General features: G+C 33.8%; 3 protein-coding genes across 3 annotated transcripts; 2 read left to right on the top strand and 1 right to left on the bottom strand.

Moving 5' to 3' along the window:
- The first annotated feature begins 763 nt into the window (after positions 1-763).
- LOC143344404 (uncharacterized) lies at positions 764-2,316 on the top strand. Its single transcript, XM_076770430.1, has 5 exons — positions 764-964; positions 1,105-1,202; positions 1,527-1,646; positions 1,712-1,842; positions 1,918-2,316. Exons 1-5 carry the CDS (start codon positions 955-957, stop codon positions 2,132-2,134), a joined length of 576 nt encoding a protein of 191 aa, XP_076626545.1. The 5' UTR covers positions 764-954; the 3' UTR covers positions 2,135-2,316.
- Positions 2,317-2,590: 274 nt separating this feature from the next.
- Frj (membrane bound O-acyltransferase domain containing farjavit) lies at positions 2,591-5,314 on the top strand. The gene is made up of 6 exons (XM_076770429.1): positions 2,591-2,864; positions 3,540-3,811; positions 3,887-4,038; positions 4,114-4,322; positions 4,391-4,712; positions 4,784-5,314. Exons 1-6 carry the CDS (start codon positions 2,653-2,655, stop codon positions 4,976-4,978), a joined length of 1,362 nt encoding a protein of 453 aa, XP_076626544.1. The 5' UTR covers positions 2,591-2,652; the 3' UTR covers positions 4,979-5,314.
- A 16-nt stretch (positions 5,315-5,330) lies between these two features.
- Positions 5,331-9,294, bottom strand: Sc35 (SR family splicing factor SC35). The gene is made up of 5 exons (XM_076770431.1): positions 8,982-9,294; positions 8,634-8,777; positions 8,359-8,556; positions 8,181-8,270; positions 5,331-6,362 (listed from the first exon to the last, which is right to left on the bottom strand). The coding sequence occupies exons 1-4, from the start codon at positions 9,161-9,163 to the stop codon at positions 8,264-8,266; spliced, it is 531 nt and encodes a 176-aa protein (XP_076626546.1). The 5' UTR covers positions 9,164-9,294; the 3' UTR covers positions 5,331-6,362; positions 8,181-8,263.
- Positions 9,295-11,623: the final 2,329 nt, after the last annotated feature.

Here is an 11,623-nt window from a genome sequence, read left to right as displayed (position 1 = left end):
GTTCAAGGTTATAATAAAAATTACTTATTTTAAGATATATTAATGACGCTAAGAAAGTTTGTCATTTCTAGTGTTGACGTCGATGCACTCAATTACGCCAAATCTGGCCATACTGACAGCGACAGTTACATGAAAAGCGCGGTAGTAAAGTCATTGGAAACACTCCTTGCGAATACATTCCGAAACGCAGGATTTACTACCCCCAACTGGGGAACCAATGAGAAGGCAAGTCTCGTCTTTAAAAACGACGCCAAGAACCATTTGTTTTCGTATCGTTGTAGCGAAACTTCTAACACATTACAAATTGTATTTTTATTGTTAAAATAAATCCTTATTACAAAGTTTCCGTGTATTTTCGCGTCCAAATTTCTAACATATCCAATATCCCTAGCGATATTCTACAACGGAAAGATGTATGAAGCAATGAATTATGTAACAGGTGTTTGTTATTGCTCCTTGAAATATATATGTAAAACTTTTCTATCAAAATTGATAAATCTTAAATCAAAACCCAGCAAATCGTGACGAGCCACTTATTTTGTCATTGATAGGTGCAATGCTTGTCTCCAAGCTGGAGGTAGTCATTTTGAACAACATATATGTACATGTATATGTAATTATTCGATTTTTTTACTTAACGAACGTGTACTATTACCACTGACCTCTCCCGATCGTCCTACAGTCCATCCGCTCCGAAATTCGTACGAGCTCACGTACGCGTGATCTGGCATAGTGTGAGAAAGTGAAATGAGGTGTCCCCGGTGCACCCAGGGCTCCGTCTGGCATCTCTGAATCTGGCCACACTGGCCTGTAGTTGACGTTGAAATCAGCAGCGGGGCAGTGTTGATCTGACATCAAACGAATTTGTTCTTTCGTAGTAAAAAAAAAGACCAAACTAGTCTCAAATTTCTGTAAAATATTATTTAGACTGCCGCAAGCCTTCGCTCCAAAAAAATGCCGCGCGGTAAGCGCATAAATTATTACAGTTTTCGTTTAAAAAAGTTACTCTTCCTTGTCCCCACCACATTTTATCGAATGGAAAACGCAATTTCGTACTTTGTGACCTCAAAGAACGAATCTGGATCAAATGCAATTTTCTTGCAGGTAAATTTGTCGGTCACAAAGGCCGGAATCGCCACTTTACTAATCCTGAGGAGTTGGAGGAGCAGCGACGTCAGGAGGAAATAAAATTCCATATGAGAGTCAGTATTTTTAGGTTAATCGACAGTACGACAGCTTAGATATTATTGTTAAGTACGTAAGGTCGAACTGTCATTTGATGGAACACGATACTGTATGTTGGTGCAAATTTCATTTGCAAGATCAAGCAGAACCTTAAAAATTTGTTAAAGTCCAAAGCAATTTTAGAGGCCTAAAATGACCTATTCTGCCTCCTTCCTCTCGCGTTTGCCCTTTTGAAAATATTGCATAAATGTTGTATTACTTAAGAAGCTGGTAAATGAAGATTCATTAATACGGACTGAATGCTTCTTATCTAAAAGTTATAATGAAATTGTTTTTTTTAGAAATGTAAAGGTGATGATGCAAACTCCAGCGACGAAGGTGGTGAGGAACCTAAAAGTCCTTTTCTTAGTGCTTCAGAAACTGATAGTGAAAGTGATTCAGAATCAGAATCTAAAGCAGAGGTAATACGTTAGATAGAAATTTCTAATAATTAAGAAATGGTAATTTTTATATTTGGTATTTACAGGGAAAGGCAAAAGGTGTAGAAAACTTAATTCAAGTTGAAAATCCAAATAGAGTACAAAAGAAAACAAAAAAATTATCAGAATTAAATAAGTCTATAGCCTTGAAAAAACCAGAATTATCTCGAAGAGAACGGTAACATCGATAGATAAAATTAAATATTTCAGCAAATCTGTACATATTAAAAATTAATGAGTTTGTCTTTTGTAGAGAGCAATTAGAAAAGCAGAGAGCATATGCTAATTATCAGAAACTACATGCTGCAGGTAAAACCGATGAAGCTCGCGCGGATCTAGCACGATTAGCCATAATTAAACAACAACGAGAAGAGGCGGCGAAAAAACGGGAAGTTGAAAAGAAGCAGAAGGAACTTGCTCAACAGAAGAAAACGGAGCTTACGCAAAAAGCACTCGGCAAAAAATCCTAGGACGTTTAAATTCGAGTCAATTACAAATATTTTGTCACTGCTTCTATTACATTAACATTGCAAGCAGTTCAAACTCTACTTTCATATTGATACTATTTGACTAAATCAATTCACGCAATTTATAATATGCGTTTGATGAAGATGTCTTTGTTTGTATAAATACAATTATTATAGTAATTGAAGTAATTGAAGTTTTATCTTACTTCCCACCACTTATCCCACAATCCATTTTTCGTCTTTATATCTACGAACGAATAAAAATCAATAATGTAGTTTATTTTCTCTACAATCTAAAACAAATCTAATAATTAAATTGAAAATATTTCTAAAAATTAAATTTTAATAAACGCGCGTAAAAATGCGAATGAATAAATTTTTGCACGTTAATAACGAGCAACGTATCTGCAAAGTACAAAGGTCCTTTAGACTACCTATAGCGGTTCTTTATGCAGAGTGAAATACAATACAGTAAGGGAGACAGCAGGAGACAGTCGAGCTTCTGCAGTTAAGCTAACACGATGTTCTGGGCGGATGTCATTTATGTTGGAATACTTTTATTCTGTGTATTTGTCGGTTCTTTGTACAGAAAAATCGAGGATATCTACGTGAAACAATGGATGTGTACAATCATGGGATTCATTCTGGCTACAATCGTTTCTGGAAGTCATGTAATTCACCCTATAATCTGTACTCTGATTAATACGATTATCATAACCAAGCTCTCACCAAAGTACGATATTTCGATAACTTATTTAATTTTATAAATGTAACATACGTTTATTTTTTATAACTCTTCTAATATATTTTTTATCCTGTTAATAGAGTGTTGTAACATTATATAAAAATTGTGCTAAATTTGCTTAGAATGTTTTTGCATGACTAAAAATATTAATAATTGCTATTTGTTTGATATGTATTTTTCCGTTTGATACTGATCTTATCACAGTATACAATAATAAAAGTAAGTTTCATTATGTGTTTGACTAAAATTATAGAAATATATTTCAGAGCTTTTTTGACAGAAATTTGTCTGAAAGCATAGAATTATTAACAGTGGCAATTTCAACATCAAAGGACATCAATATCTTGATAATAGTCAAATGTGTTAATGTCAAAGTTCAAGTTCTTACACACTGCTGCATTGATTAAAATTAAAATCATCACATTTCTCATTATTAATGACTTCATATACATGTACATATACATGGACTAAGTATACATTTAAATTGTTATTATTAAAGAATATTAAAAGGCATCTTTTGTCAAATTATATTTTATTTTAACATATTGTTATATAATGTTTAAAAAAAAATTGATTTAAAAGCTCTTAAATATTACTTTTCATCCCTTTTTTCCTAAATGAGAACTTCATTAATACTAAATTTTAATAATTTTTTATTTACAGGAAATGTCACCTGGCTAGCTTTACATTTTCATTCGTTTATTTACTTTTTATATTTCGATTAGGAGATTATGTTGGTTTACCAACATCACCATCTCACACAAATCTTGTTCTCATGATATTAACATTAAAATTATCTGGATTAGCTTTTGAAATAAATTCAGCTACTAATCCACCAACTAATGATCCAGAAGGATTGAATTCTGAAGCTATACAAAATGTTGGATTTTTGGATGTATTCCACTATGGCTTTAGCTACATGGGAATCTTAACTGGTAATTTTAATACTATAGTTAACTCTAATTAAGCTGATTCTTGGATTATATTAAATATAATATTTTTTTTTTTAGGCCCATATTATCGATACAGAACATATTGGGATCATTTGCATAGACCATTTTCCAAATATGTGGATCCATGGCCTCTTACATTGTATAAACTTAAGCAAATTGCATGTTATATTGTATTATATCTCGTGTTAAGTGAATTATACCCTACCAGAGTAATATCACTACTTTTAAAATACTAAAAATAGATATAATTAGTAATTTTGAAGTTTTTTTTTTTTTAATTTCAGTATGTTCTGACAGAGGACTTTGCAGAGCGGGCCTTCCTGTACAGATACTTTTATATGTATCCCACTTTTCTTACTTTTAAATTAAGAATGTACATTGGTATGGCTCTTGCAGAATGTGCTTGCCAAATGGCTGGACTTGGAGCATATCCTGCAGAATGCAAACCTGCAATAGGATTAGGACCACGAGATTATAAAACCATTGAAACTTTGTAAGTGCATTTTTTTTTTTTTTTATTATTTAAATCCGAAACAAAAACTAATCAATCGAACTCTATAGATCTACTGTGCCAGAAAAATTGAAGGATAAAGAATTTAACTTCGATACCGTATATAATATGAACGTTTGGAAGTTAGAAAAATGTCATTCCACAAGGACAGCTATGAAATCATGGAATGCATGTATTCAATATTGGATGGGTGTTTATGTATATAAAAGGTTTCCATATAAAAGTTTACGAACTCTTGCTACTTTTACACTTTCTGCTGCCTGGCATGGTTGGTCAGCTGGTTATTATATCTGCATTTGTCAAATTCCTATATTCTTGTTGAGCGAGGATATAGGTATGAAATTTTATCAACAGAGCGAAGAAAATAGCTTGGTAAGTACCACTTCCCGTATTCACTTAAAATTCTCGGCTATAATTTCGATTCATTTAACATTTATTTTCAGGCTAAGAAAGGATGGCAGTTGCTGTTATGGTATGAGAAAACAACCTGTATGGCATACTTAGGAGTACCATTCCTGTTGCTAGATTTTGGAGAATCATTACATTATTACAAAAGCGTATACTTTGCTGGACATGGTGTCGCAATCGCACTTTACGTAATTTTCCGCTTTTTGAAAGCGAAAATCCATATAGAATAAGGATAAGAACAAACAATCTGCTACGCTAGTATTTAAAGCTGCATGCACATATTTTTAATTAAACGAATTAATTCCAAATCTCTCCAAATAGTTTAGGTATTTTTTCTTAAGTACTGAATTTTTACGAATTATAGTAACGTTTATCAATATGTCAATACTACAATTAGGTTGTTAAGAAACATATGTATGACACATTGTACACTATGGTTGAACTAGTCAGTATGATAATGAAAATATTCTTATTACTTCCATAGACGCTATTTAGAAAACGTAAAGAAAATGCTCTTGGATATTAAGAGGGTTTCTATTCTTCCATTTAAAACAATGAGTAAATCAAAAATAATAAATTCCATTTGTTTTAGTATGGTAGTCTTTATTGATTGCATCCTCCATCTGTCTACAATGATTCATTCCTTTGCTTTAAAAAAAGAAATTAATCGTCTGTATACTCCAACACCACATTACCTCTAAAATACTTACTCTATCGACGTTTGCTGACACCTGGAAAAAGAAACACAGGAAAAGCGAAAGGATTCCATCCCCCACCCTCACTCAACTTTCCCAATTATATACAAAGTGGCGGCAAGTGTTTCAAGCGATGATCAATCGAATTTAGATTTTCATAGACGCGAACGAAACTATTTACGCCGGAAAGGTACTTTGTTCGCGGAAACCTTGAAACAGTTGTATTATAAAATTATTCGTCCCAAAATTACTAAGATTAATAAAAAAGGTGTAAATAAAATCTTACGAAATTGAATTGATATCGTCCGTAGCCTCATCAGCAATTATCGCATTTTCGAAACAACAAATTTAAGTTTCAAACGAAAATAAGAAGTAAATTTGTACCACGAGATGGTAATCTCAAATAATTACCAAGATATTTAGTAATTAAGTAATTAAAGAATCGACTTTAACCTCGTACAACTTACGAATTGACCTACATAGATGGGAGCAAAGTACACGCTCGTCTCTAATGAACGCCATTGCTGGAAGTGATCGTCAAGTAACACGCGAAGTAACTGGTAGACGTAACAGTTGAAATGTGAGTTGTTGCTCGCGAGGTCTGGTGATGCTCACGTGCTACCTGCAAACCGGACGGTGGCCGAGACCAGCAACCGCGTGGCTTTGGTTGTGCTCTCTGCTTATTTTCTCTGCATTCGACCGTACCCTCTGCAATTTTCTGCACGCCGACCCCCCAGAGAGACAGCTTTCGCTCACACTTTCTCTCTTTTTCTCGCCCTGATCGACTCGCGAACCTGCTTTCACCAGACCACCAACCGCTCGCTACTGCAAACTGCTTACAGCCCTGCTACTCGGTTTACTGCTTACTCTCAGCTACCCCATCATCGGCTACACTCGCCACGCCACTCCTTTCCACCGCCTGTGGCACCATAAAATTACAACTTAGTTATAACGAATAAGCGTGTCATATCCGTGTGTGAGGATTTTGATAAATTTTTTTTTTCTTTTTCTTTTCTTTTGTTCGAAGATATTGACGTTCGACCGATTGTGCATAAATAAAAATATGCTAATATCAAACCATACTCTAATTATCTTAATTTTTTTTATTGAAATCTAATACCTAAACGAACTGATAAATTAATCCCTAAAGCATTACTCTATGCAGAATCGAATTTTATTAAATTCAATAGAATTATTAATATTCAATTTAGAAACACGGCGAAAGTTTCGAGTAGTATTATTCTAGCAATTAAGGTGTGGAATATTTTTTAATCGAAGCATATGCGACTATAATCAGGTCTTGACTAAAAATTTGTTAACAGAGTGTTGAGTTACTGTTATTATTTTTCTGATCACAATATCATTTGTGAATATTACAATGTTTTTATTCTCAATACGTGGAATACTTTAAAATTCATAAATATACTACATAAATATTGAAAAATTTGAAAAGATTATAGATATTAAACATTTGGATATACGGAACATAGATCTCTATGAAAGTTAGAAAGACAGATAAGTAATATTTACACGTTTTACATTATACCAAATTACTATTTGAAGATTAATGAAATTTTACTTAAACTCAAATAATCGACTATCATGCAAAACGAGTTTTAGCAAATAAATTTAGAGATAGCACGACTGGCCGGATTGCCTACAGTTATATACTTAGTATTTAATCACTGTCTAAAACTATGCGAACAGTTCCGTCTTCTGCATTTTATTACACTTTATTATAAATGGCAAACTTACATAAATAAATCTGTATACTATTACAGAAACGCAGAACTTATTTCTATAATTCGTACGCGTCACGATTTTTAATTTTTCTTTTTGGTTTATTATGATCGGCAGAGTTGTAATTGTAAATAATAGAAAGTCAACGAATTATTGAAATTTAAAAGTGAATTCCAAAATTTGTACAGAAGTCGGACTCAATCGACCGCACACGTTTTACATTACCTGCTAATTATACCATTACACATCAACACCCTGATGTATTTCCAGGAATATCTAATCCACCTTGCTTGGTTCGAACAATTTCATAATGGACATTTTATGGAAATGGGTGCTTCCCTGTTGTTACTTATATATGCCATATGGCGTAAAATAGTTATAACAAGATCAAAGAAATGGAAAAGATGGAAGAAAGGAACAAACTTCTATCATTTATAACCGACTTAAACCGACGAGTACTGGAAGTTGTGCACACTATACTTCAACGTAAAAAAAAACCTTGTTACGATCGAACTAATAATAATTTTTTCTTTATTCATCAAGTGTAAATTCAAATGTTTTCTGCTCTAGTTTCAAAGTTTAATATTCTACTTGTTTGTTCAGAGCAGAAACAAACATCAAGTATATAGTGCTAGTGCACATTCTAAAATTCTTATTAAGGATATAATGAACTTAAATTCAATGATCAGAAGATGCTGTTTTAGTTGTTACAACAGCTGCATTGTTTGTGGAAAAAACAGAATATATTTACTTTCTTCTGATCAAAGTAAACATTACTTGTGACAATGTCACTTAACGAAGTAAGAATAATTACGAAAACTTGCAAACGAGAATCTTCATGAGTCTGTTAAAACTCATGGTCTAGATACATTACATTAAAATTAGTTTGGGTTCTTTTTCAACCCAAAGAAGTGCGTCGTCATAATTAATATGTAAGTGATAGAAGAAATGTGAACGTGCGACAGTGTTGCTCTAGGTATAGAGGGTAATAGAATACCTTTTCGTTCTCAAGAAACGATAATTCTGCACTCGCGGCACGTGCATCTGTTCACAGTCGTACTCGCATATGGTTCAGTTACTTCAGTCCCTGTATAAAAAAAGATACCACCAAGTGAATATTTATTCAAAATTGCAACAGAGATATGTTATTCTCTAATTACATTTAAAAGACATACCTTGATTTAGAACGACTGTCTTTCTGCCTGTCTGGAGACTTGCTACGAGAACGTGATTTTCCACGCGAGCTCTTACTATCGGAACGTGAGCGGCTGCGGCTACGACTGTAGGATCGCCTACGATCTCTATCGCGACTTCTAGATCTACTACGTGATCTGGAACGCGAACGTCTACGATCTCTGCTTCTGCTGCGTGATCTACGAAAAGAATAAGCGATAAATTTACCATGTTTAAAGATTTATAAAAACTAGGCATGATACTAATAATAACTTACCTTCCACGACGACGGCTGCTACGATTTCGATGTGGAGAAGTTGGTCGACCATATCGTGCCATTTGTACTCGAAGTTCCCTGCCGTCCAACAATCTTCCATCCATTGCGTCTAACGCATCTTCTGCATCTCGTTTATCGTAAAATCTGAAGATTCGCAAAAATGAGATTCCGTTTCTTTTATCACTACATATCAATAAATAATATACGCGACGAACACATGCAACATTTGTTGGTATCAGCCAGTTGAAGTATATCTGTTCAAACAGTGTGATGACGTCACGCTTACATATTGTGCTCCATAAGATTCACCATCAACAAATACGAAGAAAAATTTCATTTTTTATTTACCTGACAAACGCAAATCCGCGACTTTCTCGAGTAAAACGATCCCTGGGTATGTAAATGTCGCCGACTTCGCCACATCTTTCGAACACGCGTCTTAAATCTTCGGGCGTCGTTCTGTAGGTCAGATTGTCCACCTTCAGGGACACCATCCCGTCGATCCGAGGTGGTGGCCTGCCGTAACTCATGCTTTTTTAATTGTTGAGCACTTCCAGAAACGTGAAATTAACACTCGAATCGGAAAAATTAATTTCAGATTAAATGGCACGCGTCCACTCACGTCAAAGACAAGATGGCGAGTGACGGAAGAACGAACTACGCGCAATATGGTGGGAAATGACGTAAATAAAGTTTCCTACTACATGATTCAAATTTCTTTCAATACGAACGGATGAAACTTATCTGCGAAACAAATTCTTCTCCTACGTTCATTTGAATAATGTTTTTTTAGATAGAAAACTACTACTTATCATCTTAGATGCATTACAATAATCAAACGTAACGTAAACATTAATTTTTCCAACGAATTATATTCCGTTATACCATAATTAATATCTCTTTCGCTAAGTTTGGTATATTATTAATAAAAATGAAATTTATAAATTTAAACGCGAATCTATAGAAGAATCAATATTTTATCAAAGTAAAAAGATTACTTTTTTTGCGTACATGTTTATCTTTATTTTATATAAGACATAAAATGACTTGCGTTGTTTGTTTCCGCCCAATTTCAAATTTCAATTCGCGAGAAAGAAGCGAATCAAAGAATGACTATCTACGCTACGTTTGTTTTGTTTACTAGACAAGGGAAATAGGAATATCTTTTTTTCTAACTCGATAAAGCAATTTTCTGAATTGAATTGCATTACGCAAAAAATAATGTACGATGGTACATAATTTCATAAACAGACAAGATCTTTTTTTTTTTTCGTTTCTGAGTAAATTTTATATAAAAAAATTAAATTTATACAATATTCGCTGTTAATGGTAATAAACATTAATCGTAACGAATCGTTAACGCATTATTTTTTATTTAAGTTTCAATGAAGCTGCATCTGTAGTATCACAACAATGCCCTTGCAATTAGATGCTCCCCAAAAAATAATCTGTCAACATCGCTTAAAAATCCTCGGACTTCCGATACATACTACAGCTTCGATCGTTTTATTACACGTTATAAAAACGAATCGGTACCAACCGTAAGAAAGGGCAAACGTAATTGTTGTACATTTTGGTCCTTTGCCCGCTGATCGCCCTGTGTCTGTCGCGTCGACATGTTCGCGCGAAAAATTGAAACAACATCTCGCGGTTTTCGTCTCGCAAACTGAAGATCGATCGTCGAAAATCAAAGGCAAACGCGCCAACAAACACAGTTCCGCGCAATACTCTTTGACTTAGCTAGGCGGTAGGCGCAAAATAAGAGACGTCGAGTGATCACAATTCTCTCTCTCTTTTCTTTTTTTTTTTTTACAATTTTTTTTTCTTACTTTTCATTCGAAATATTCGTCAACGAACCGCCGCTGCTGGCCTCTACGCGTAACGTGTCGTCTCGGAAATAGTAGAGAAAAAAGTTATCTCAAAATAATTTCCAACAAATCACATAGGAGCCCAATAAATAGCTTAAAATGTCTAACAGGCTTTCCGCTTATCGTTACAATACAAAAAGAGATTCGAAGTTAGTCTGAAGTAAGAAAGATAGAGCGGGACAAATAGGATAGAATTAGAGAAAGACACGATAGAAATTAAAATAACATCCGATGGTTTCAAGTTAGACTCGTAAGTTGATCGAAGTTAGGTACACCCGTCATGGGAGGTTCTGTGTAATGTGCTTCGATATTTATAAATTAAAACGTCTCAACGATTCCGTGTGTAAGACCCACGGTTCGTTATAGTACGATATTAAAATATGTATATATATACAGGGTGTTACATAACATGTGATATCTACTTCAGTAACGAACAGAGGATATAAAAATAATGAAAAAAGTTCATATAAATGCGCGCTCTATTTGACATTGTTCCCGAGTTATAATCATTTTTGTACTCCACTGATTCTTAGTTACAAACAAAACTAGTATAACTGATTCTACTAAACTATTTATATACAATGTTCAATAATTGCTTGTTGTTCTTATTGAAGAATTAATAAATCAATCTTACGTCAATTTCTTGAGTAATCAGTTACACGAGATATCGAAAGAAGCTCCATTAGATGTATATTATATGTAGTTTATGCACGACAGTGCACTGATACGTTTCCGCCGAATAAGCAGTTTTTAAATGAACGATTTCTAATAAGCAACTATATATTACCAAGGCACAAAGTGACTATAATTTAGAAACAAGTTCAAATAGTACATATGCTTATATGAACTTTTGTTCATTATTTTGATGTCTTCGTCCACCCCTGAATCAAGTACATGTTATGAAGCACTCTATATATTCGTGTGTATATATGTATGTACAGAGAGTCTTACAATTCAGAATGGAATAAAAAAAAAAAAAAAAAAAAAAAAATAGAGAGAGGCGATCTCTGACTCAAAAATAAGTCGTAAATATAGAACAAAATCGATTCGTACGAGGCTTTATTTTCAAACTTGAACCGTCGAATCTTTAGAGAATGGTGATTTGTACTGAAACAAGAGTCG

The sequence above is a fragment of the Colletes latitarsis genome, chromosome 8 (assembly GCF_051014445.1).
Source record: "Colletes latitarsis isolate SP2378_abdomen chromosome 8, iyColLati1, whole genome shotgun sequence".
NCBI classification, from domain to species: domain Eukaryota; kingdom Metazoa; phylum Arthropoda; class Insecta; order Hymenoptera; family Colletidae; genus Colletes; species Colletes latitarsis.
This window is presented reverse-complemented; position numbering and strand designations above follow the sequence as displayed.

Excerpts from the sequence above, each read along its gene's own strand:
- LOC143344404 (XM_076770430.1), top strand. Across the intron at positions 1,203-1,526 it reads AAATAAAATTCCATATGAGA|AAATGTAAAGGTGATGATGC; the intron begins GTCAGTATTTTT and ends TGTTTTTTTTAG. Across the intron at positions 1,843-1,917 it reads GAATTATCTCGAAGAGAACG|AGAGCAATTAGAAAAGCAGA; the intron begins GTAACATCGATA and ends TGTCTTTTGTAG.
- Frj (XM_076770429.1), top strand. The coding sequence starts at position 2,653 with ATGTTCTGGGCGGATGTCATTTATGTTGGAATACTTTTATTCTGTGTA. Across the intron at positions 2,865-3,539 it reads ATAACCAAGCTCTCACCAAA|GAAATGTCACCTGGCTAGCT; the intron begins GTACGATATTTC and ends TTTTATTTACAG. Across the intron at positions 4,713-4,783 it reads AGAGCGAAGAAAATAGCTTG|GCTAAGAAAGGATGGCAGTT; the intron begins GTAAGTACCACT and ends ATTTATTTTCAG.
- Sc35 (XM_076770431.1), bottom strand. The coding sequence starts at position 9,163 with ATGAGTTACGGCAGGCCACCACCTCGGATCGACGGGATGGTGTCCCTG. Across the intron at positions 8,778-8,981 it reads CGCGGATTTGCGTTTGTCAG|ATTTTACGATAAACGAGATG; the intron begins GTAAATAAAAAA and ends GCGAATCTTCAG. Across the intron at positions 8,557-8,633 it reads AGCAGCCGTCGTCGTGGAAG|ATCACGCAGCAGAAGCAGAG; the intron begins GTAAGTTATTAT and ends TTCTTTTCGTAG.